This window comes from Hydractinia symbiolongicarpus, chromosome 2 (assembly GCF_029227915.1).
Source record: "Hydractinia symbiolongicarpus strain clone_291-10 chromosome 2, HSymV2.1, whole genome shotgun sequence".
In the NCBI taxonomy this organism is placed as follows: domain Eukaryota; kingdom Metazoa; phylum Cnidaria; class Hydrozoa; order Anthoathecata; family Hydractiniidae; genus Hydractinia; species Hydractinia symbiolongicarpus.
This window is the reverse complement of record NC_079876.1, coordinates 16,678,399-16,701,709: the sequence shown is the minus strand read 5'-3', so window position 1 is coordinate 16,701,709 and position 23,311 is coordinate 16,678,399. Positions and strand designations below refer to the sequence as shown.

General features: G+C 32.0%; 1 protein-coding gene and 1 long non-coding RNA gene across 4 annotated transcripts; one reads left to right on the top strand and one right to left on the bottom strand.

Annotated features, from left to right (window-relative positions):
• Window positions 1-77: 77 nt before the first annotated feature.
• Window positions 78-22,893, bottom strand: LOC130629692 (uncharacterized). Of its 3 annotated transcripts, none has more exons than XM_057443000.1 (10): window positions 22,487-22,893; window positions 18,982-19,061; window positions 10,814-12,002; window positions 10,038-10,315; window positions 7,017-9,561; window positions 6,415-6,681; window positions 6,285-6,316; window positions 1,548-2,026; window positions 529-589; window positions 78-440 (listed from the first exon to the last, which is right to left on the bottom strand). In XM_057443000.1, the coding sequence occupies exons 3-9, from the start codon at window positions 11,998-12,000 to the stop codon at window positions 575-577; spliced, it is 4,803 nt and encodes a 1,600-aa protein (XP_057298983.1). In that variant the 5' UTR covers window positions 12,001-12,002; window positions 18,982-19,061; window positions 22,487-22,893; the 3' UTR covers window positions 78-440; window positions 529-574. The 3 variants fall into 3 exon arrangements, with proteins under 3 accessions (XP_057298983.1, XP_057298982.1, XP_057298984.1); XM_057442999.1 differs by lacking the exon at window positions 22,487-22,893 and adding an exon at window positions 19,166-19,294; XM_057443001.1 differs by lacking the exon at window positions 18,982-19,061.
• LOC130629696 (uncharacterized) lies at window positions 19,489-22,520 on the top strand. Its single transcript, XR_008982008.1, has 2 exons — window positions 19,489-20,943; window positions 21,159-22,520. It is a non-coding gene; the product is annotated as an uncharacterized LOC130629696 (long non-coding RNA).
• Window positions 22,894-23,311: the final 418 nt, after the last annotated feature.

The window sequence follows — 23,311 nt, the reverse complement described above, 5'->3', positions numbered from 1 at the left end:
TTTCTTATTAATATTATTTTAACCATTCTAAATAATTCTGTCAGTTCTTTTATTTTTTTCTCGACTGCTTGTGTATATTTTGGAAGAGCGAGACAAATAATTATTTTCAAAATACCCACTATACGTGGGTATTCTGTCGTCACGTGACCAGCCAGGGCCAGGGCCTTGTTCAGGCCTTCAAAAATAAAAGGCCTAACAAGACTTGGGGACGAGGTTGAGAAAGTATATCAGTTGATGTTTGTAATAAGATTTACATTGCACCATGCGGCAAGTTTCAGACAGTTAAAAAAACACGTGACCTTTGACATGTGTCGCTTCCTGAATGAAATATAAACGAAACCAGGCTTGATAAAAATCGAACAGAAAAATTTTCAGTACGTTTTACTACAAATAAATTTATTACAATATAAAATAAAACTAAAAAATAACTCGTTCCTCATCTAAAAAATAAATAAATTTCATGAGAGAAAGTTAAAAATAGAAATAACAAAAGAGAAATATATCCAATTGTATAAAGTACCGTCTCACCTCACAAACTGATTGTTGTTTTTCAAAACAAAATCATTTGAAATATTCACTTCGTCATGTCCTGAAAGATAAAAAGATTTGTTATTTCAAAGTATAGCTACCTAAGTATTAGAACAGCCATCGTCATGGCCATGTCTTCTAAATGAGAGACAATCTGTCAATTTGTTCATAAAATCCTTTTATAACGCGAAATTTGTACAATCGTTATGCAAAAAATAAAATAATTTCGGATTACGAAAAAAAAGTTTAACATCGTGTCATTCTTATTTTAAATGTTTTAAATATCTTTTATTTTAAATATTTTCACATCTATAATGTTTAATTCATGCTAACAATAATAACATTCAATTTCAGAAGATATAAAATAAAAAACAGTCTGGGTTCGAAATTGTATTTTTACTTCTTCTTTTTCTCTTATAAAATTTATTATTTTTAATTTCGTTATAATATATACTTATCTTTTCTTTATTACAGTATCTCCTCTCATTATTTTTACATACATAAAAATTAATGCTATCAGAATTATTAACAGCTATAATTATTCACTATTTTTTATTAAAAATACTTTCTACTTTGGATTGTCACAATAATCTACTTGACAACCTCAACATTTTATTCTTAAGTATTTTATTCATTTTATCCAATTTGTTATAAATATTTTTGACATTCAACATTTTATTCTTAAGTTTCTTAAATTTGAATTCATTATATCCTTCAATTTGTTAATTAGTTTACTTCACTCAAATAAAAATCATCCATCATTTTATTATTGCGAATCATTACATTCGTTTTTTAACTTTCATTTATCCTCATTATTATCAAATTAAAATAAATTACAAATTCATTCTTCTTTCTAATTTATTAACTTTTAATTTCTTCACACCAATATTTAAAAAAATAAAAATATTCCATACCTAAATATTTATTTAAACATTTATTTAATCCTTTTTATTATCAAATAAAAACTAATTACAAATTTATTCTCCTTTCTAATTTATTAAATCAACTTAATAACTTACTTCGTAATCTTTTATTTTTCGTCTTATTATTTCCCGGTTTTGTTCATTCCATCTTGCAGCATCATCATAAGCTGTTCTTCCATGTATATCTTCGATCGTCACATCAATATTTTCATAACGTAACAAAACATCAACACATGAGATGTGACTATACTTTGCAGCCCAATGTAATGGTGTGCGGTTGTAAACATCTACACGGTTGATGTTTGTTACATCATGTTGACACAACATATCTAATATTGTGTGACGATCATAATATGCAGCCCAATGATAACTGTTTCGTTTCAATATATCTTCCGCCCAAACATCACTCCCATATGAGATGAGAATTTCCACCATTGATGTATTGTTGGTGTTCAATACTGTCCACAACAATGGTGTGTTTTCATTTGCACCTCTCATGTGAACGATGTTTGGATGAATGGATAGTAATTTTTTCAATTTGTTGATATCGTTAGATTTAATAATTTCTACGAAATCTAAAAATAAAAAAATAAATTAATAAAAAATATAAATTAATGAAACATGATAACGAAAAACTTATGACATCATTAAATACTTTTTTTTATTGTAAAACATTTTATAATGTATTAAACATAAAAAAAGTAATTGTGAAAACGCAGAAACAAAAAGTATAGTAATAATTTATTTTTATTCAAGTAAATATGTTGACGTCATCATGTATAGGATAATTTGCATCAGGAGGAAATTGTTTTACTTGTATGAACCACGGAAATGTTTCAGTTAAAGTCGAGACCCTAAAATTTTTCGCCTGTTAAAATAATTTCACATGACATTTTTAATAGAAATCTCGGAAGTAAATATAGGTATTCCTACAATTACTACGATAACATAATGCGTTTTTATAAACCAACCTAGTCTAGCACTTTCGTCCCCGAGGATTTTTTATCTATTTCTTATGCGGGAAAAGAACGTAAAGGTAAAGATCCCTGGAGAATAGGATGGCTAGCTGTTTATTTCATGACTTATTTAGCCTTTTTCAAAACAAGGGGAAAAATGTACCAAATATTAATATTGCCTAGTGTAGCACTCTCGTCCCCAGGGATGTTTTATAGCGAAAAGGCAAAAATCTCTGATAACGAGGGTGGCTAGTATGCTTATTCCATGACTCTATTTGGCTTCTTAAGAACAAAAGAGAAACTTTACCAAATATCAATATTGCCTAGTCTAGCACTCTCGATTCCAGGGATTTTTTATCTATATGGCATGTGGGAAGACGGCGATGAATCCCTAAAACCGAGGCTGGCTAGTATGCTTATTCCATGACTTTATTTAGTTTCTTACGAACAAAGAAAAAACTTCACTAAATATTAATACTGAACTTCTACTTTTTATTTTGCACTCCTTGTGCTTACCTAACAAATGAACAAATAACGCTTTCTTCAGATTGTATGGAGAAAAGTGCAGGATAAAGGTAGAAAATAATCTCAAGCACGCAAAAAGAGTTTCTTAGTTTTTTCAGTAAAAATTGTAAAAATAATGTATAATAAAAACTAGCTGCTGCTTTTATCAAAATTAAAATTTCTCTCACCTCACACGACCAGTTTCTATCAACATTATTTGTTGAATGAAACATATTCGTTTTGGTTGAGTATGATATAGTGATAAAAATAGAACGACTGTACTCAATATATTCGATTTCGTCTGCACGAATATTTCAAAGATGTTTCTCTGACACGCGATGGGTTAAAACTGCGCGGGTTTCTTTATAAGAACAATTTTTAAAGAACATGAGACTTAGGTATTGCAAAAATTGAAAATAAAATGAGAACAGCTTCAGGCTATTGGTAAAACAAAACTAACCGACTTAAATTTTACCATGAAATGACTTGTTGATTTGCTTGTAATTGTGTTTTTTCTCATGATTTCTATTAGGAAGAATTTTCAATTATGAGCAACTTAAAAAAGAAGTTATTCATTACTATATTGTAACTAACTTAAAACCTAACTTAATTATTTTTATGAACAATTTGATGCGAGTTAAATTATTCACCTCCTAATGCAGAATTTACATGCACATGCAACCGATGCAACTGGATACAGTAGCTAATTATTTTCTCCACTAATGTCCAGATTGGTATACTAGCGATAATTCTTCTATTCTTGGTCGGAACGTTTACAATGAAATGTCTTTTCGATAAGTATGATTTTAAACCGACCGCGGTTTCTTGTTTGTTTTGATTGTGCTTGGAAAAATTCGCTTCGGTTTAAAGTAGAAACAGTTCCTACTATTTAGCGGCGAAATATTTTGATGTAAACTTTTAACTAATCAGACTGCAATATTCAGTGTTTATTCTTAAAAAAAACACATTACTTTCAAGAATTCAAAATAATTGTCTTGTTTTTAATACCCACAAGACCGCTTAAATACAGTATCTTAAATTCGCCAAACGTTTTTTGTTTCCCGTTAAAATCAAAAAAATATTTCGCTGCTAATTTGCCGCCCAATTCGGTTTGTCGGTCAAGGTAGGTCTCAAAAGGACGTTCTCCCTTTGCATACACGTGTTGAGTTGTCCGGTAGTGACACGCAAAGTACAATCTTCTTTTCCGAAGTTTGCATCTGAGTTTCAAAATAAAATTTTATCTTGGATATCTATAGAAATCCCTTGTTCCAAATTTGTGTGCCATTACGTTAGATAAAAAATTATAAACAGGCTTAATTAAAGAATTTTACACCACATACCGTGTCTTTGAAATTTACGAAAAATATAAACTACACTCAGCCAGGAGATTTTTATTTAATTTTACTTAAGGTGTTTCACCCTAAATTACGCTGGGTCTCACACGATTTTTCTGGCATCATAATACTGACTGCGCTCTTTGATTGGTTAATTCTATTGTTCTTCGCTCACGTGATCAATATAGGGAAATCTTTTGTTTTAGGCGCAAATGACCTCACTCACCCGAACAAATAATATTTAGGATGTTAACCACGCCAGCTTTGTGCTCATGGCTTGATTGTAATGACGAGTTTGCTGTGAGGGGGAATTGAATTTTAGGGAATTGCTCTTATTTACTTTTAAATTATTAATAATTTGTGCTAAATATATGATTTGAATAAATCGAGCAACCACGAGATAATAAAATTAATGGCAATATTTGAACAAAATTTCTTCTATCGACAATGATGAAAAGTATGGGTTAATATGGAAAATATGGAAAATATACTTTATTAATACCAAGTGAGGTTTCGTATCACTTTTATTGACACCCTTCTGTAACAGGCCAAGTTGAATTATCGATTTTTACGAAATTCGTACGAAATTATTATGTGGGATAAGTTTTATATTTTCTTGTCATGTATTCTTGTATAACAAAGAAAAACACACTGATTGGTTTTTTCTTATCGCAAAATATGGTTTATACGAAGGGATGCGTGATCTAATGTTGTTCGGTTTTCTGTTATCTTAAATAGCTGCGGCTTATATGAAATGGGGTTATATGCGGGAAATCCGGTATGCATTTTTTCATACGAAACAGAATTTTATTGCTTTGTGTTGTTTAAGCTGTGTATTAGCCATAAAAATATTGAAGAATAAAAAAGTGTTTACTGCGATCTGATAGCTGTTAAAAATTAAATAGAATTTACTTCAGTAAAGATAAAAAAATAGACTTGAGTTATTAGGAAACTAGGGTTATTAGGAAAATTGCATCCTATTTGTATCATTTTTGCACCCAAATTGGGCTATTAAAAAAGATTTATCTACTTTTATCGGAGCGTTCCAATGATGTAATCGATAACTTACATTATCGTATCTCATTTTTAAATATTTTACAAGTTCCCATTCCCTGATAAGGAAATTGGGAAAACTTGAAACTAATAATTTTCTTCATCGAAAAAATAAACTTCATATATACGAAATGTCAGCAATTTATAAGAGATTTTAGGAAAATGTCAAGTTTAAGTGGTCGATCAGAGTTACTTTCCATTCTCAAAATATTTTATACCTATTATTATCTATTATTTGTTTAGTCATTGTCATAAAATAATATAAAAATTATCATGACAGAAACTAAGCGAGTTTAGTTTGGTCTATGACACAACAGCAACAGCAGCGCGCCACATTTTAACGGCTCTGGTGTTTTGGTACTGCGAAACCCACTTTTAAAAAATATATTACGAATATGCAAAGTAGCTTTATTTCAACTTGATAACACTCAGTTTTTCTTACTTAATGTCATATGACCAAAAAGCAAAACGTTGTTAAAATTTTATAAAAAAGTCAATAACGTCTAATAACCTCTTACGTTTTTGGTAAAGGTCTGTTTTAAAAGCAACACTAGATGAAAAAAAGTAGCGAAAAATTTTTTCTTAAAAGGTTCTAGGACTAAACTCGTTTCAGACAATAGTGCCATTAAATTTACTTTGCGTGTCCCATGGTATAAGTACAGTAAACATAAAAGTAAACATAAATGTACTTTGAAACAAATTAAATGTTTAACAAAAAATCAGAATCATTTTATTCTTTTAATATGGGTAGCGACATTAAATAAGCAATAATTATAAATTTTCATGATTTTTAACATCTAGTTTTAACGAAATTTTTAAAATAAATATTACTTTCTCCAAACCACACAATTAGTCAACACTCCTGAAATTATTTCTGCCTATTTTTTCACACTAATGTTTTTTATATGTCTTTTAATTTTGACAAAGAGTCTCGTGGTGATTTTCTTGCCTAAAAATATGCTGATAACGATAACTATTTCTCTTACCTTTAAATCTGACACCCTTAACGTTTGGAAGTCTAAAAAAATTGAGCATGTTTTAATATTTCTCAAGAATGACATACTTCTCAACACATGGCTACAAAATGTTTTAAATAGGACTTGAATATAATCTTACTTGTGACGATAAGACACAATGCTGTCATCAGATACACCAAGATGATTTTTAGCAACTACACAAAACTTGCACGATTTACCAATTTCCATGTCATCAACGATGTATTGATTGCAAGAAATGTCATTTGCTAAGTTATTCCAGGTTAAACTATTACTTTCTTGTCTACTAACGGTGTACTTATCAGCGTCCTGTTGCCATCTCAATATACATGATGTACTTGAAAAATATGAGCAAATTATATTGCTCACTTTTCCAGGAGGATAAAGGCTAAAATTATTAATATTGCATTTATATCATATTTTTTAACAAAACTAATGACTTTTACTTAATAAAGTAAATTAAAAGATGATCAAAATTTTGTCTAATAATTTTTTGTTATTTTCATGCTTAGCAGCAGGTTAACATTTTTAACATCAGAAAACTCCTACAATGTTTTTATTAAGTACAGAATAGGCCCTGATACACATGTCGTGATTTTTTTGCCTCTCTAGAACAAATTTCACAAAAGAAAGGAGAGAGGATTGTGAATGATCACACTCATCTCTCCTTTGAGAACTATTCAAAAGAGAATTTGTTCTCTATTGTTTAAAAATTTTACTTACTTTTTCCTAACGATCTCATGCGCATTTAGGCGTTCATCCGTTGCCTGAAAACCAACATGTTCCAAATCTTTTATCATTTTTTTGAATTTCCAATATTGTGGTTTTATGTTAAAAACTATTTTATTGTTACTTTTCATAGACTTTGTGAACGGTATTTCTGTATCTTCATCGTTTGAGACTTCTACATTGTATTCAACCAAATGTTCAGTTAACAGTTTACTGATGATATGACCAGTTGATGATTTTACTGTATCCGATTGGTAGACGTTGGACGCTGAAACAAGGACCAGATTTTGTGTCGCTCTGGACATTGCTTCTAACGTCAAATGTTTTAACTTGCAATCATTGCTTTTAATTATACAGATGCATTCGGCTGCTTCAACTCCACGACTTCCCTCAATAGTAGTGAGCAGGTTATAATTTTGACTCTGCAAGGGATTTTTAACTATGATATCATCACAATTTAAAACTTTCCAGTCAGTGTACTTGTCGTAGTGAAGAAAATCAATTTTTAACAGTTTTAGTAATCTGTAAAAAATATCCTTTTGAGGGAATGTGTTATATATGAACAAACGTTTAGTGGCATGATGTAAACATACATCTTGTAAAACAAGCGCTAACATTGGTATAAGCTCTTTGTCTGTTGTTGGAGTATTTGCCGGATGTATCAATAACGGTTTTGTTCCTTCGATATTATGACCGATTGAATACGCTGTATTGAATTTTAATGAAGTATCAATTCTAACATTACCCGAAAGATCCCCATCTTGTATTGAAGCTGCAACGACATCAATATCAACCGGTGTTTTAAATACTTCTTCTTCTCCTTTTATTATCGGCGTGGCATTGCTACTGGTAGTTTGTCCTTGTTCTTGTTGTTGTGGTGGTGGTGGTGGTTGCTGCGGCTGCTGCTGCTGTTGTCGCCGTTGTTGTTGTGGTTGTTTTAGTTGTTGCCAAAATTTGGAAAGGAGATTCTTTTTTTTTTCGATTTTTGTTTTGGTGGATATTGCATCTTTTGATTCCTGATCGGGAAGCTTAATTGTTACCTTGTCTTGTTCTACTTCATTTTCAAAAGCCTTTAAAAACTGAAAGATTATCCGGGTTGTTCTCATTGCTCTGTTAAGTTTTAATACTTTCATTCCTGTTTCTTCATACTTGTACTTGTCATGTATTGTGACTTTTTGGTGTGAAATTAATGTTCTATGTTTCTCAATGGATTGTGGGAAAAAAATGATGAAGGAGTTATTTAATTTTCCTTCAGTCTCCAGATAGTGTTTAAGCAAAGATGATTCTTCCTTGTTCAATAACTCTCCATTTAATTCATCAATTATTAGATGCAGGTTTTGGTCAACATGTTTCTTAACCAATGACTCTATTAACTGGTATGGTGTTGGCACTTCATTCATTTTCAAATCCTGAGCTAACTCGACATTATCCTTTACAACAACTTCGACAGCGGCTTTGTAATTAAATCTTTTAGTATGATTGACAATATCCCGTTTCAGCAATGTGTTGCCGTCCCAAACTACGTAGTATATGATCGATCTATTCTCAGAGCGCTCGTAAGCAATTTCCAAATGTGCTAAAGCTAGCACTGTCTTACCACTGCCTAAGGGACCGATTATAATTTTTTTTAAAGAGTTGTTGTATAAATGACGGAGTTGCTGTGGAGAAAGTATTAACGAGCTTATTTGTTCGTGGACGTTTTTACTGAGTGAAGGAACAGAATAGAGTGCTTTTCTTGTAGCCATAAAACACATGACTTTACCGGCTATGTTGATATACCGTTCCTTGTTATCCTGAACTTTATTTTGTGCTTGTGAGCTTTGCAAAATATTTGAAAAGAACTTCATCATATTTCTATCCTCAGCCAAAGTTTTCTTGGAGAGTAGGTTGCAGTCTACACAAAGGTGGATATTTTCGATATCTTTGAAATGTGGTGCAGCTACAACATTAACCATTTTCAGGTGACCATTTTTAAGATATTTTTTAGTGATGATAGATAGCTCCTTCAAGTCCTCTTCGCCCGCTTTGACTTCATCTTGTATTCTAACTGCGTCGGTTGTTTCTGTGTATCTAATGTTGACGATATAATTTGGCAACACAAGTAGAATTCTTTTGTTATCAGTAATTGTGCTTTCCAAACTCAAAGAAAATTCTTTATCCAGTTTTAGAAATCGAATATGTTCCTTCGTGTTATAATGCGTAAATATTGTAAACAAATGTTGTAATTTGATTATAACATCCTTTATCTTTTGTGCGAATAAGGAATGTGTGACGTTTTGCATTGGAGGTGGAAATTGGAGTGGTTCTTCCATGCATTTACCATTGACGGTGAAATAACGCTGGATGTAATCTCTTTCAAATGCTTCGTACTCCTTAGGTTCCATTGTTTGCAGGCTACCACCACATATAAATTCAATATCTGCTTCTTCTCTTTCTGCTCCTACAATGCATTTTATCTGTTCAGATATTCTTCTACTGTTGTGCGTTGTTACATCAAAATGGCTGGTTTCACACATATGCGCTTGAACCAATTTAATATCTAATTAAAAAAGTTATTTTAGTTTGCAACATTTCTACACAACCAATTTTAATCCAAAGTAATGTACAAAACAACGCGCTAGAGTCGTCAAAGTTTTGGTGTAGAATACAAAACGTTATTTTTTAAGAATCTTTGCAATAATTTTTATATATTTTTGCGTTCGCATAGCCAAAGTAAAACTTTTGTCGAGATAAGTGGCTTGCATCGTTAAAATGATTGCTATTCTAACAAAATCTTGACAATGTTTTTCATGGTTCGAATAATATTTTAAATAAACCCTTACATTTGCTTGTAAATATAGCTTTCCAAACTTGTTTTACTTGTGCTCTGCCCTTGTGCACATCCACATTAGTTAGTAATGTATTTTTTGTGTTCTATTTTTATTTTCATTGTTCCAACTCCTTATTTATTTTTTTCGAAGAAAAATAGCGCCTTGAACTTTTTCTGGATAGAATACGTCATCTAAACTTACTCACCTTCAATTGAAATCAAATGAGTTTTACTTTCACTGTCAACTAACGTAATGGATAACCCATTGATAGATTCAGCATTGATAGATTTGTGATTGTAAATAAGCAGTAATAGTTTTCCTTCTTTTTCTTCTACAAAATAATCGTCGCCGAAATTAAGTTCTTTTGATTGTCTTGTAAAATTTTTAGTAATAATAGTTTGTATACTTTGTGCAGACCAGTTGAAGCAGTCATCATCAAATTTTATTACAAAATCTCCTTGAAAATTTTTTAGTAGCATATAACTAAAATAAGGATTAAAATATAAATTAGAATAGAACCGTAATTTCTTTCTAAATCAATAGTGTTTAAATGACAAGTTTTTGAACAACACGATGACAACAAAGGACTTTACTGTTCCCATTCCGTCTTTCAATCTTTCATAATCATTTTGAATGTTCCTAACTCCGTTTTTTTTTTTTTTACATCAACTTGAATATAAATAAGTCCATTCTTTAAGTTATTTAGATTTTACTTAATGTTGTCTTTGTTTTTATTTACTTTACATTTTTGTATTTCAATCGCTGCTGTCATAATTTCAATCTCCTGGACTCTTATTGCTGATGACTCTACTAACTTGACACGCTGGGCATTGAAATCATTACACAAAAGTGATTTAGTTACACAAATATAAAGTGGAATTTAATTGAATGGTAATTTATTTACTTTTCCATATTTGCCTTTTATGTTGAGTTGACAGAATCAATTTAATGATGGAACAACATAGAAAAAGAATTACACACCTGGGTTGTTCTTTTATAGTTTCTTTCAACTGAGAACTCTTCTGATCACATGATGATGAAGAAATAGTTTGCTTTACTATTTCCACTTCGGCTGCTAATCGATTATAATTCTCTTTATTCTCTTTAATACCATCTTCGTTTTGCTGAATACTGTCTTTATTTGCTTTGATGTCATCTTGATTTTGTGTAATACCACCTTTGTTTTGCTGAATATTGTCTTCATTTGCTTTGATGCCATCTTGATTTTGTGTAATACCATCTTCGTTTCGCTGAATATTGTCTTTATTTGCTTTGATGTCACCTTGATTTTGTTTAATACCACCTTTGTTTTGCTGAATATTGTCTTCATTTGCTTTGATGTCATCTTGATTTTGTTTAATACCATCTTCGTTTTGCTGAATATTATCTTTATTTGCTTTGATGTCATCTTGATTTTGTGTAATACCATCTTCGTTTTGCTGAATATTGTCTTTATTTGCTTTAATGTCACCTTGATTTTGTGTAATACCATCTTCGTTTTGCTGAATACTGTCTTTATTTGCTTTAATGTCACCTTGATTTTGTTTTATATTGTCTTGGTTTTTGTTAACATTGAAATTTAAAATTTCAGTAACTGCTTTCATAATTTCAATCTTAAATAAGTCCAAGTCTTTTAAACAACCAGACTTCAAATCTCTAATTTTCGTTATGTCATATCCGAGTCTTCTTAATATACCTTCTATGGCGTTCCATAACCGATTATATTGTGCTGAAGTCATTGCTCTTCCATGCATAACAATATTCCGCTCATTTCTGATTCGAATGATCTCCGCACCGACACTGAAATCATTCGGTTGCGGTTTTCTGGTCCTCCACCCACCGATTGGTGCTTGTATACCGTTACAACAATTAATTAGAACGTCACATAAAATAGTGATGTCAAACAATCCCGAATCTGTTTCCTTATCTTGTGGAAAAACGATTTCCAGCTGATCTCTTTTCAGATGGTTTAAATCTTTCGAATATTTTTTTAATGACAGATATAATTGTTTCTTATCCCTTGGCATATTACCACGGGCTGGGTCATGAAAAATTTCACGTAAGTGGTCACAACATTCGTTGAGAAGCGTGACCAATTTAATTTGATATTCATTGTTTGCGATCAATGCGTGGTGAGAAGATCCTGTTGGAGGTACTGCCGTTGCCATGACTATAATATATATAAGATAATTTCAATTTCAATTCAAGAAATATCAATACAAGTTTTTCATACTGTTTATCAACAAAATTACTAGAAGTTCATGGAAATTCGCCTATCGCAACAAAGTCGATAGAGATACATTGCATTTGTTATTTTGTGTCCTGTAGCAACATTAGATCAATTAATTAAAAGAACAACAAAACACCCGCGTTGACGTTCTTTCTTCAAAAATGCTCTTAACAGAACGTTTCTTCTGTTTCTACATATAATGTTTATTAGTGCGTTTTTTCGTTGTTTCTACGAAACAAATTATAGTTTTAATACTACTAAATTAATTATTCAGCATATAGGTTGTAGTATACCGATAAACAATTTGTAAAATGGCTATTTTTAAATTTACCGTATTGTTTTATTTGTTTTTCATCACAACTTTTTAAAACTGATGTGAGATCACATTTTTTTACTTTCTCTTACAATAATATTAGAGAAAGAGAGACTATATAACGAATTCTTTACAACTTAAGACTTCACAGTGTCCCAATTTGTTTTTAAGATATAATTTTGCGGGTTAAAGTTTTGTATAACTGATTTTTGATTGGTTCGAAAAAACAAAAGATAAGATTGGAATTTGAAGTCCGTTTTCGAATTTTGCTCCACTCTACCCCTCTTTACTTCTTCAGTCTGAATGGAAATACTCCAGATTGTGTTTAACACCCATGTGTTACCACAGTCTATTTACGCAACGTTATCAGTAAGGAAAACAGCCCAAGACTTTTAAAAATATACATAAACTTAAATTCCGACAAAGTGCGAGTATAATAAGACATTTGGCTGTTTGGCAGGCCAGTCAAATGATCATGCAATCATTCAGTTGAGTCAAGAGATATATCAAACCTTATTGATCTCAGCACAGCATTCGCTACAGTTAGTCATGAAATTCTATTATTATGGCATCATAAATACATGATTAATATATTTGGTGTTATATTGAATCGCCGGTGGTTCTTGGATTTTCCACGTAATGCCAACAAGTGTAATTAACAACAGACATATTCTGCATGCATGTCGCAAAAAACATATCGTGTTACGGGCACACAAAGTAACGTGTAACTTAAAGACGGGACACCTCGTGTGTTTTTTATGGGTTAACGACTAGTCTATATTAGGATACTCACTGTGTCAAATGGTAGCTGCAAATGGTGACGGGAATATTTTCGTGGATATTCCTGGCAGATGAATTCTTGTGAATTTTTTCACGAGATAACGACTAGTTTGTAGTAATAAGCACACTTCGAGAGAACTAATTTACTTATTTAATCCTTTATCATAATATGGTGACAGTGTATAAGAAGAATGGGTTGTTTTCATTTTCTTTTGAAGCCGCTAAAACCGTTATGTCTAATTTGTTAACTTTATCGACGTTACGTCACGACGTTAAAGCCTTTTAGACTGCCGTCAATCCGTTATGAAATTAGCGAAGCCATTACATTGCACTTTTGAGTGTGAGGCTAAAAAAGGGAAATCTTTTAGAGGCAACTGGCATCAGCTGCTCCACCCTAGGTAACTGGGGATTACCTACATTCAAAACTTGATTAATTAACCAGCGCTGTTTGCGACAAAAAGCAGACATCTCTGTTCACTTTCCCTTTTTTATCACGTCCAACACAAAATTTGAAGAGAATTCAAAAGGTGTCTAATAAAAATTCGAAAAATAAATAAAACTACAATAATACTATTTAATAATTATTATACTGTTCGCATTTCGTGTTTCCGCAACACGACTTTTTTTCTCGCGCGCAAGCAGACAAATAGAATACGGGTTTTATTAAAGAGATCAAAGAATGTTGACACAAATGTCTGTGGTCTGGTGAGTACTCTTTACAGATGACGCATGTGATTAAAATAAACCTTCGCAAGTAAACCACATATAAATATTTGTGATAAAAAAAACTTATAGACAGTTAACCTGAAATAGCTGACTGGTAAATGATAAAAAATGATCATAAAGCAAAATAAATTCAAAACTAGACTTATTTAAACCGAAGTTGCGCAAAATTTTTCAAAAAGGTTTTTACGCGTTATAAAGGTACTGCCCGGTAAAAAATCAAAACTTGATATTAGTTACATGGAAAAGTAAAGAAAAAAGTATTTTAAATACAACCAAAATTGTCTCTCATAAAGGTGGGTTTCCATTAGAGCGAAACTTCCTATAGCTCTAAAATTACACAAAATTTTAGTGCGACAGGAGTTCTACGCTGTAATGAGTTTCAAATTATTATTCAAATTATTATTTGTGCGAAATTTTCTTATGTGAACACACGCATTTCAAGATGGCAGACAGTTCAGAAAAAAGAAGAAGCTGTGGCCTTAATAGTAAAAAAAAGAGACGAAGAAAATCGCCATTTTCTCGTGTTCGTCAAATTTATAGAGAAAGAGAATTGAAAGGAGTGCATAATCAACTGCTTTAAGAAGTGAAATTGCACAATGAGGGCAATAGTTGTCATCTTGGCCAAACTTGGTGATTTTGTTGTAGGGTCATTCTTGTTATTTAAATAATTTCAACCGCCGCCTCCGAATAAGAATCAATATCCTCCTCATCCTCCGGAGCCGTTATATTTGATTTTGTGTCTCTAATTTGAATACTTATCAAGCCAAGACAAAAAAGAGTATTCCTTTAAAATTTGCCACACGATTTAACGTCAGCCAAACTTGATCCCGATGCAAATTTCCTTTTTAGGTTATTCCTTTCCTTGCTGTATCTTTTTTAAGTTGTCCCATCTTTGAAAAGCTTAACCTTAAAACAGTTGAATATAAAAACCTTTTTTCCAATTAAGTAATAGAATAAGCTGAATACGCTCAAGGTTTAACAGCGCAAAAATATAGCGCATTGAACTGACGAAAAAGGATAAACTTTACCCTCTTCACATCCTCAACTTTCCCCCAAGCATTTGCCACTCGATCTTTTTTCTCGATACTCCTTTGCAACTTTTGCCGTATAGACATAATAAAATTTCGAACAGCCTCTGCTAAGTACTCATCTTCCCTTTAAGTTGCACCTATTTGTTTTTCCCATTTAATAACACTTGTTTTACAACACTGCTCGCTTCATAACACATATGAAACTATTTCTTGTGCTCAACACGTGTAAGCATGTGCTGAAGTTACACTTCAATAGAATCTATTCAACTTCTTTAAAAGGACATTCGATATTTCGTTGAAGTTGCACTTTCAGGCGAAAACTCAGAGCGATAAATATTAAAACTTTGTGATAATTGTCGCTCTAACTATCGCACTGAAATTGGGCGATAAGAGCAAAAAAAAGTGTCGCTCTGGAATTTCCACCAGTGCGAAAAAAATCAATGGGTCAAAAAAGCCAGAAGAGAACTCGCACTGATGGAAATCCAGCTTAAGTTTAAACTGAATTTGTTTACATGTTCACAAACAGAAATGTAAACATAATTGAATTTCAGTTTGAGCCAGAACGACCAAATACCAAACAACAAATTCCCTCTTATAATGACAATGAAGCAGACACACCAGATCAGTGAGTGGTGCCTATGTGCAAAAGTGCGAAAAGATGCCTATAGCTGTTGACTGTTTATGCTGTAACGAGGTGGACACTATAAATTACTTCCAGCTAAGCTACCTATAAAATTTGACCTCACATTTTTCTTTTGGTTGTATTATAAATGAGCGCCTGGGTATAAGGTTTCTGTTGTGTTTTTGAGAAGAAATGTATAACAAAGCACGAAGATTTCAACGCTGTTGTGATTTTAAACAACACTTTGTGGACAGCGATAGTCGCTCTTCACAATCAGGAAAGCCGTAGACTTAAAAAAAAGGACGAAGTTTCTAACAAATAAGTCGCTAGCACTCTTGCTTCTAATCTTTTTTGAGGATGATATTTTTAGATCTTATCGATATGCGGCATACCGCCAATTCTATTGGTTTGTTCATAACCACTTGGGAAAAGGTGTTCGTCGGGTGATACCATCTTGTGTCGTGTCTAGGATACGTAGAGAATATCCAGGTCCGAATGGTGGTGTATACTGGCTTCAAAGAAAGTGAATAAATACCTGAAATTGATTTTTCTCACACAAATTAAGTTGACGACGAGAATATTTGATTGTAAATTAAAAATAACAGGCTTTTTCAGAAGAGGCGTGCGATCGCACGCGCATGCCTTGGCATACGCGTAAAACACGTGCGATGGCACCCTTCGAAATAATTTTTGGAGACTCGTCAGACAAAATGCCCGCCACATTTCCAGTTTGTTCGGAGATGTCCTTAGCTCGTTTATAACGTTCATCGGACAAAACGTCGATAGATTTCCGTCTTGGTCGAACACTTTTTATCCATCAGCAAGCCTATTCATAGCCAACCTGACCATCCTAGCTAATTCACCGATTCCTGACTTAGTTAAAAGAACTACGTAGACATGAATCTCTTTTGCCTGACCCCTTCGTCGTTGGTAACCAGGTCTTACACAAGAAATCCAGCCATGCGGTTCTTAACTAATGCGGAGGTGAACGCCGACGAAGCACGGATGAAGCAAGTCTGCAAAACTGCACTTACAGGCGGAACAGACATTTTATCATGGATTTAATTGTAGATAATTTCTTCATTTGACAAAACAATTGGAATCCATAGCAAGTCCGAATTTACCGGATTTTTTTCTTCATGCCCCAAGTGATATTTAAACAATATAAATTGGCAAATGTGAAATGTTGCTACGGCTATTTTTTTAATCAAAAACAACACATCTACTTTGCTTGTTACAGACAGACTAGAACTAGCGTAGTAATGTACTAATTTTTAAACCCGCGGAAGAAACCACGTGCAGAAATTTTTTTTAATTTGTTGTTTCTTATCCTAAAACGTTTGTTAATTCAATGAAAAAGATTTAAACAAAATAGGCAACGTGAATATGTCCCAACATAAATTTGTGATAAAGTATTTACATTCATTGTAGTTACACAACCCGCCAGTAAGATTAAATTGGCAGACAATGAAATTCCTAGCAAGTGAAATGACTTTAATTTTGTAACGTGATTTGTTCTAACCAATCAAGAATGTAAATGGAAGTTTTTAGGGGAATGTTTTTTATAGTCGCTTTTGTAAAAGAAATATTCTTACATACAAAAATAACATGCAATTATATATTATTAATGATTATATCTAATTACAAATAAGGTCGTTCTGCATAGATATAATTACAAACTTAAACTTATGGAATATATAGCTTCATCCACGACTAATCTATATTATTAATACCCGTCTACGTCTGTCTGTTACGCAAAATAGTACGGCAAGTAGCAAGACACACGCAATGCGGTGTAAAAAGGGCAAACAAATCCGTGGACTAGCTTTAAATAGTCTCTTCACCGAAGAAGGTTTCAGTAAACAATAAAAAGTGATGTCAGAAAGATACAAGATGCCCTGGGGACGAGCCTAGTCAGAAGGTTAGGAAGTCGAACTGGCTTAACTTACATAAAGGCCGAAATGCACGATTGTATTTTAATGTCTTTTATTTATTTCCATTTTAACATTTGACGTCAATAAATCAATACACGTCCATTTTTATTTAATTACTCTCATTCTCCTATCGCTATCACTTTCGTCTACCTCGGATGATATGTCCAAAGTTCATATCGCTCTACTTTCGTAAACAACAAAATCCATGGTTTTAATTAAGATTATCTTCTTTTTACTTTCGTCTATCTGACCACGAAATTGTTTATATGTAATATTTTCTAGCACAAACACACTCCTCCATATTATAAAAAAAATTATCGTTTTAGTACACCCCTATTTTTAATTTTTTGTGAGAAACCTACTGTAATGCTTTCGATAAACGCTCGCTACGTTTATTTAAACTCTTTCTCAATTTATTGTTTTGTCCTTTCAGTATTTTCTTTTAATAAACGCGCATCTACTAAGACAACCACCTTTTTCTTTAAAGAGCTGTTTCAAACTCGTCCCAGCAACTTTTGTCTGTTCATTAAAAAAAAGAAACAAAAGGCGCTGGGGACGAGTTTGGGGCTGTTTAATAATGATATTCATGAAGCCCACTTTAAACATAAGGAAGAAATAAGATATGATAAATGCTGCACTAACTTTTAATATAATGATAGAGATAAATTAAAATTGTAAAATTTTATCAAAAGTTTCTTTCTTAAACCTTCATCTCCAGTTCTAAATTGGACGCCCCTAAAGATACACAGCCGAGCGTTTTTAAAGCATTGTAGTATATGTATTAAATTCCTTTATATTAGTACTAAAAGTATTAGTACTAAAAACGTCAACGAAGGAGAGTTTTTGTTACAAAAGTGTATTTTGGAATGCAAACATTTTCAAGTATTTATTTATTTAATTACACACAACTTGTCATGAGAAGAACATGAGTCATCATTTTTTACTTTTTTACACTCTCTTGCCAAGTTCTATACTTCACCAAAGTTTTTGTCATCAACTCCACTTTTATTGCTCATTTAAGGTTACATTTCTAATTTTTTTTGCAAGCTATATTTTTAGTAGCCATCACCGTCAACCTCAACCGTTCAAGGGCCTCTAATTGCTGTCCCTGACTATGAGAAGAAGAAATATTGTTGGATGAGGTTGATTTTACTCAATTAGCATTCATTTTATATGAAACATGTTTATAGGAAACTCACATATGAGTCTCTGTATTAAAAAAATTAAGAACATTTGCTACTAGATCGCTGTGATTAATTTTAAAATAAAAGGTTAAGAAAAACCTGAGTCAGACTGACAATTCTTACATCAACATTCTATCTGTTTTATAGATGACAAAAATGCAAGTGAACAAACTTAATGCAAGAAAGCAAAATAAAAAGACAAGGAAATAAGGAAACCAAAAAAACACAACATGAAAAACAGACAACAGCAGTATAAAATCGAAAATATCACTTCAATAATATTTCAAAAAAAAAAATACTAAAAAAGATGAAGAAGTGACTAAACTCACCAGTGTAACAGATTTATTTTATATATATATGTAATTATATGTCCTGTCCTGATATTCTTTCAACGTTAAATGCTGTTCGGCTGAAAAAAAAAAGAAACTTCGAAGAAACAAGGAGACTTAACATCGAAATTATCAGTCAATAAGATTTTATCAAAATAGATGGAGAACAACTGACTAAACTCACCCGTGAAACAGATTTTATATATAAATATTTGTATATAAATATATATTTATCTTTTTTTAAAAAATGTGCTGACGTTAAAAGCTGTTGAACTTTCTTCGCTGAAATCTAAAAGTTTATGACAAACCAACCCTAAAATATATTATATTGTCTTATTGGTAATCGTCATGCAACATTGATTACATATATAATTATTCTTTTGTTCAACATAAAACAAATTATTTATATAGTCATGGTGTAATATAAAAAGTATTGTAATAATAATAACCAATCATATTTCTTTTCGTGTTTACGTAAGCGTATTTTCTCTCTCTAAACGACGTAAATCTAATCACATGACTTCTAAGTTGCTTAGAACTTTCACAAGAAATTCTTTCTCATGCTATTCTTTAACTAGAACACAACAAACTTTAACTGCGTCCTACAGGACTGAACTATGATCTGAGCGACGCGTCTGTTTACGTGAATGTCTCGGGGCGAGAAACACGGCGAAAGGTGTTTGTGTGCCCGCGAACAGGAAAATATACCAGCAGGTAGCAGTCACTGATGCTTACTGCCCTTGTTCTGCTAATAATCCATGGGAGTAGCTCATTTTGACACAGTTGTAAATAAAAGAAGTGCTGCAATGAACAGTTCTGGTAAGTTAATAAATAAGGTAGCATTTGCTTATTTGTATAAAATCTCGCTAGTATTAGTAGAGAACGATCTCGTATGTCGTTTGCAAGTAGCAAAAGAAAACGATGTAGTAATGTTACGCACACATTTGGCAGTCAAGTATGTCCGATGGGTGTCATGGGACTATACTCGTCTATGTGTACAAGTGAAAACATGACTAAAAGTAATTGATTGTAGCATATGTTGTCATTATATAGTAGACATTAATCACTGAGCATGGCAGTAACCATAGATGTGTCAAAGCGGTAGGTTAGAGTAAAAGCAATACCAAGATTCTTTTCAGGAATATATAGACTACGGGTAGGTGACGCCGGTTTTTACCTCAAAGGTGCACTTAAATACCGTTCTATTGACTAAACAAGGGCTGAATTTATTTTTTGCGAGGTTAGTAAAATATTCGCAAAAGAAAATGTACGATGGAACTGCTTTTTCATTTTCTTGACGAGAAAAAACGGAGATAGTCGTGTTACTATTCTTCTCCGTTTGTTTATTAATTTTCCAAATTTAGAGTTTTAAACTCCAGCTAAACAATAACAAACAAGCATCAATTCCGTTATGTTTATACCTTTTTCCAATTGTTGTTTCAAAACTTATTTTTTCATTATATATATTTATTTTTGCTCAATTGATTGCTAAAGCAACAAACTTTGTGGATTGTATTTACAAAAAAAGGAACAAAAGTGGTTGCTATGTTGATATTGAAAACAAAATTAGATACATACAAATAAATAATTTTGCTGATGTCTATGTTAGAGTGCTATGGTTAGAGATAGTCAAACTGTTATTACAACTCCACAAAAAGGATTAACGAAAGTTTTGAAACCGGAGATTTAGTACTACGAATTATAATATTCTTGTGTTCACGGTGGAAGAAAACTCAAAGGAAGAGGTTCTTGACAACGAGCTGTTCAGTATATGTTTTGTTTATATTAATTACCAACCTCGTTTCCAGACCTTTTTTATAACTTTGTTCTACTAACTGAACTTTTATATTTTTTTTAGTACTATAAAGCAAGACTGCAAGTTTTCACTTCCTTAGCGAGTAGATGAATCTGGACAATTTTAAGAAGTCATAGAAATTCACGCATAATTACGAATTAAATGGGGTGGGCAATTCTCATCTACCTAACGATTATCAATAGTCATATAGTTTCATTAAATATATAAAAAGATAAGAATCTTAGTATAAATTATTGTTTGCATTTTTTTTTATTACTTCTGGAAGCTCTACAGGCTTACTTAATCAGAAGAAACTAAATGACAGTAAGAAAATGGATCTTGGAGTATAATTATCATGATGTACTTCAATATTATTTTTTAGATAACAAATCAAAGTTGGACGTAAAATGCGCTGTTTTGAAATTTGCCCTGTCGTTTGTCCAGGATTTATGAAGATTAATTCAACAGTTGAAGGGTGGAAATAAATCCGACAAAATAGGCATCTATGTAATGTGTTAAGTAAGCTAAGATGTTTTCCCGCCACATTCCAGTTAATTTAACTTTACTTTTCTACCAACTTCGTCCTTAGGGGGTTTTGCTGGTTTGATATCCAGACCGTTAAGTAAGCGCTAGCGGCCATGACATAGGCAACAGACCCTAGGGACGAGAATTCTTTTCTACATTTTGAGAATCAGTTTAAAACAAAACTTTGCTTTCAATTTGGTACATGGAGAAAACAGTGAAATATCGATCCTGTTTTCAAACTAATCTTAGACTTAACAAGAATGCGTCACGAGAAAAAGATGAGAATTCCTACATTCATAGCAGGAGCAAATTAATTGGCAGTTCGCTTACACTTTTTTTTGGGGAGGGATGTACTTTATTTTATACTATTTCAGCCTTCAATGTCTTGTTGTGTTCTTCAGAAAAAGTTGCAAAATCCATTTTCATAATTTAATGCCAGTTGCGAAATTCATTTTCAAAGTTATTGTTAGTTCTATACTACGTTATTTTGTTTTTATTATCTATGAAGAAATTCTGACTAAGAATTTCCTTAACATGTTCTTTATTTTTGACACAATCTTCATCTCAAAGTGTTTTAATACAACCTTCTTATTAAAATATTATCTTTTTTTGTTTATGAAAAGCAAAACAAATATTCCGTGAAGCGTGTATTTTGTGTATAACTTTTAGTTTTATAAACAACCCAATCTTCTTGACTATCTATCTACAAACGAAAGACGGCAGACCATTTGGAACCATGCCACAAGTCAGTCCGACCTTCATCGTCACAGAGAATACTGCGAGAAGAGTGCGCACCCATGCAAGTTAAATAAAACCAGAACATGGGAGAGGTTAGGTGCTGTGAAATTAACTTTTTAGACGAATGTTCCTATAAACAATTATCATACCGAGGAGTGTGCTTGGGATGGGTCGTTAGCTTAATTATTTGTTTTATATAATATTTTTAACTCTTTTTACTTTCGTCTGCCTGACCACATGATATGTTTAAAGTTCATATCGCTTTACTTACGTAAAAGCCCATAATGACTGTAATTGAATATGTTTTGTTTTTAGTTTCGTGTATTAGACCACGATATTGTCTATGCGTAAAATCATCTAGCGTAAACACACTCCTTCGTAAAATTCAAAAATAATAAATCTTTTTTAGTACACACATATTTTGTATTCATCTGTCAGAAAACTTACCTTATTGTTTTCATTGCACGCTCGCTTCTATTATTTAGGCTTCTTTATGATTGAATCCAAGTCCCCAATCTCTGTAATTAAAAGAAAACAATCTATCACTATTACTTTTTTTCGGTTACCCTGACAACTTATCGCTATCACTTTCGTCTACTTGACCATATAATGACGTATATTCATTATACGCATTGTGATCAAATGTTTATTTGATCACAATGACACTAGCCATTTAAACATTTACGGTTTCAAGCTTTTTTAATTTTCTGATACATGGGATAAAAAATAATATTAAATAATATACGTTAATGATATAATACAAATTTTCAATTTTCAATAGAAGTACGTGCTCTTTCTTCGTATATGCTAAGAAAGGAGAAGTTTGGAATGCAAATAAGTTCAAGTGTTTATTTATTTAGTTACACATCTTGTCATAACCATTGTCATGAGATGACAATAAGTCATCATTTTTTAATTTTTCACACTATCTTACACAACGTTTTTGTCATCAACTAATTTTTTTTGGAACGTATGTGAAAATACAGTACCAGTGTTTTAACTCTGCTCCCCTCCATAACTTTTAATAGGCTTTTCTAAGTGCGACTAAACTTGATACAAAATGGATGCAGTGGTACCTGCTTTAAATTTAATTCCTTTAATTTTTAATGATAGGCAAACTCGTTATTTAAAATATTTTTTCTTTTTTAATTTTCGAAGAAAATCCGAAAAAATCGGGAAGTCGGGTTAATAAATACAAAACAAAATTATTCCCCTTGACGAAATATAGTTGTGTTAAGAGTTTAATGTTTTTAAGATAAGAATTTCTTTTAA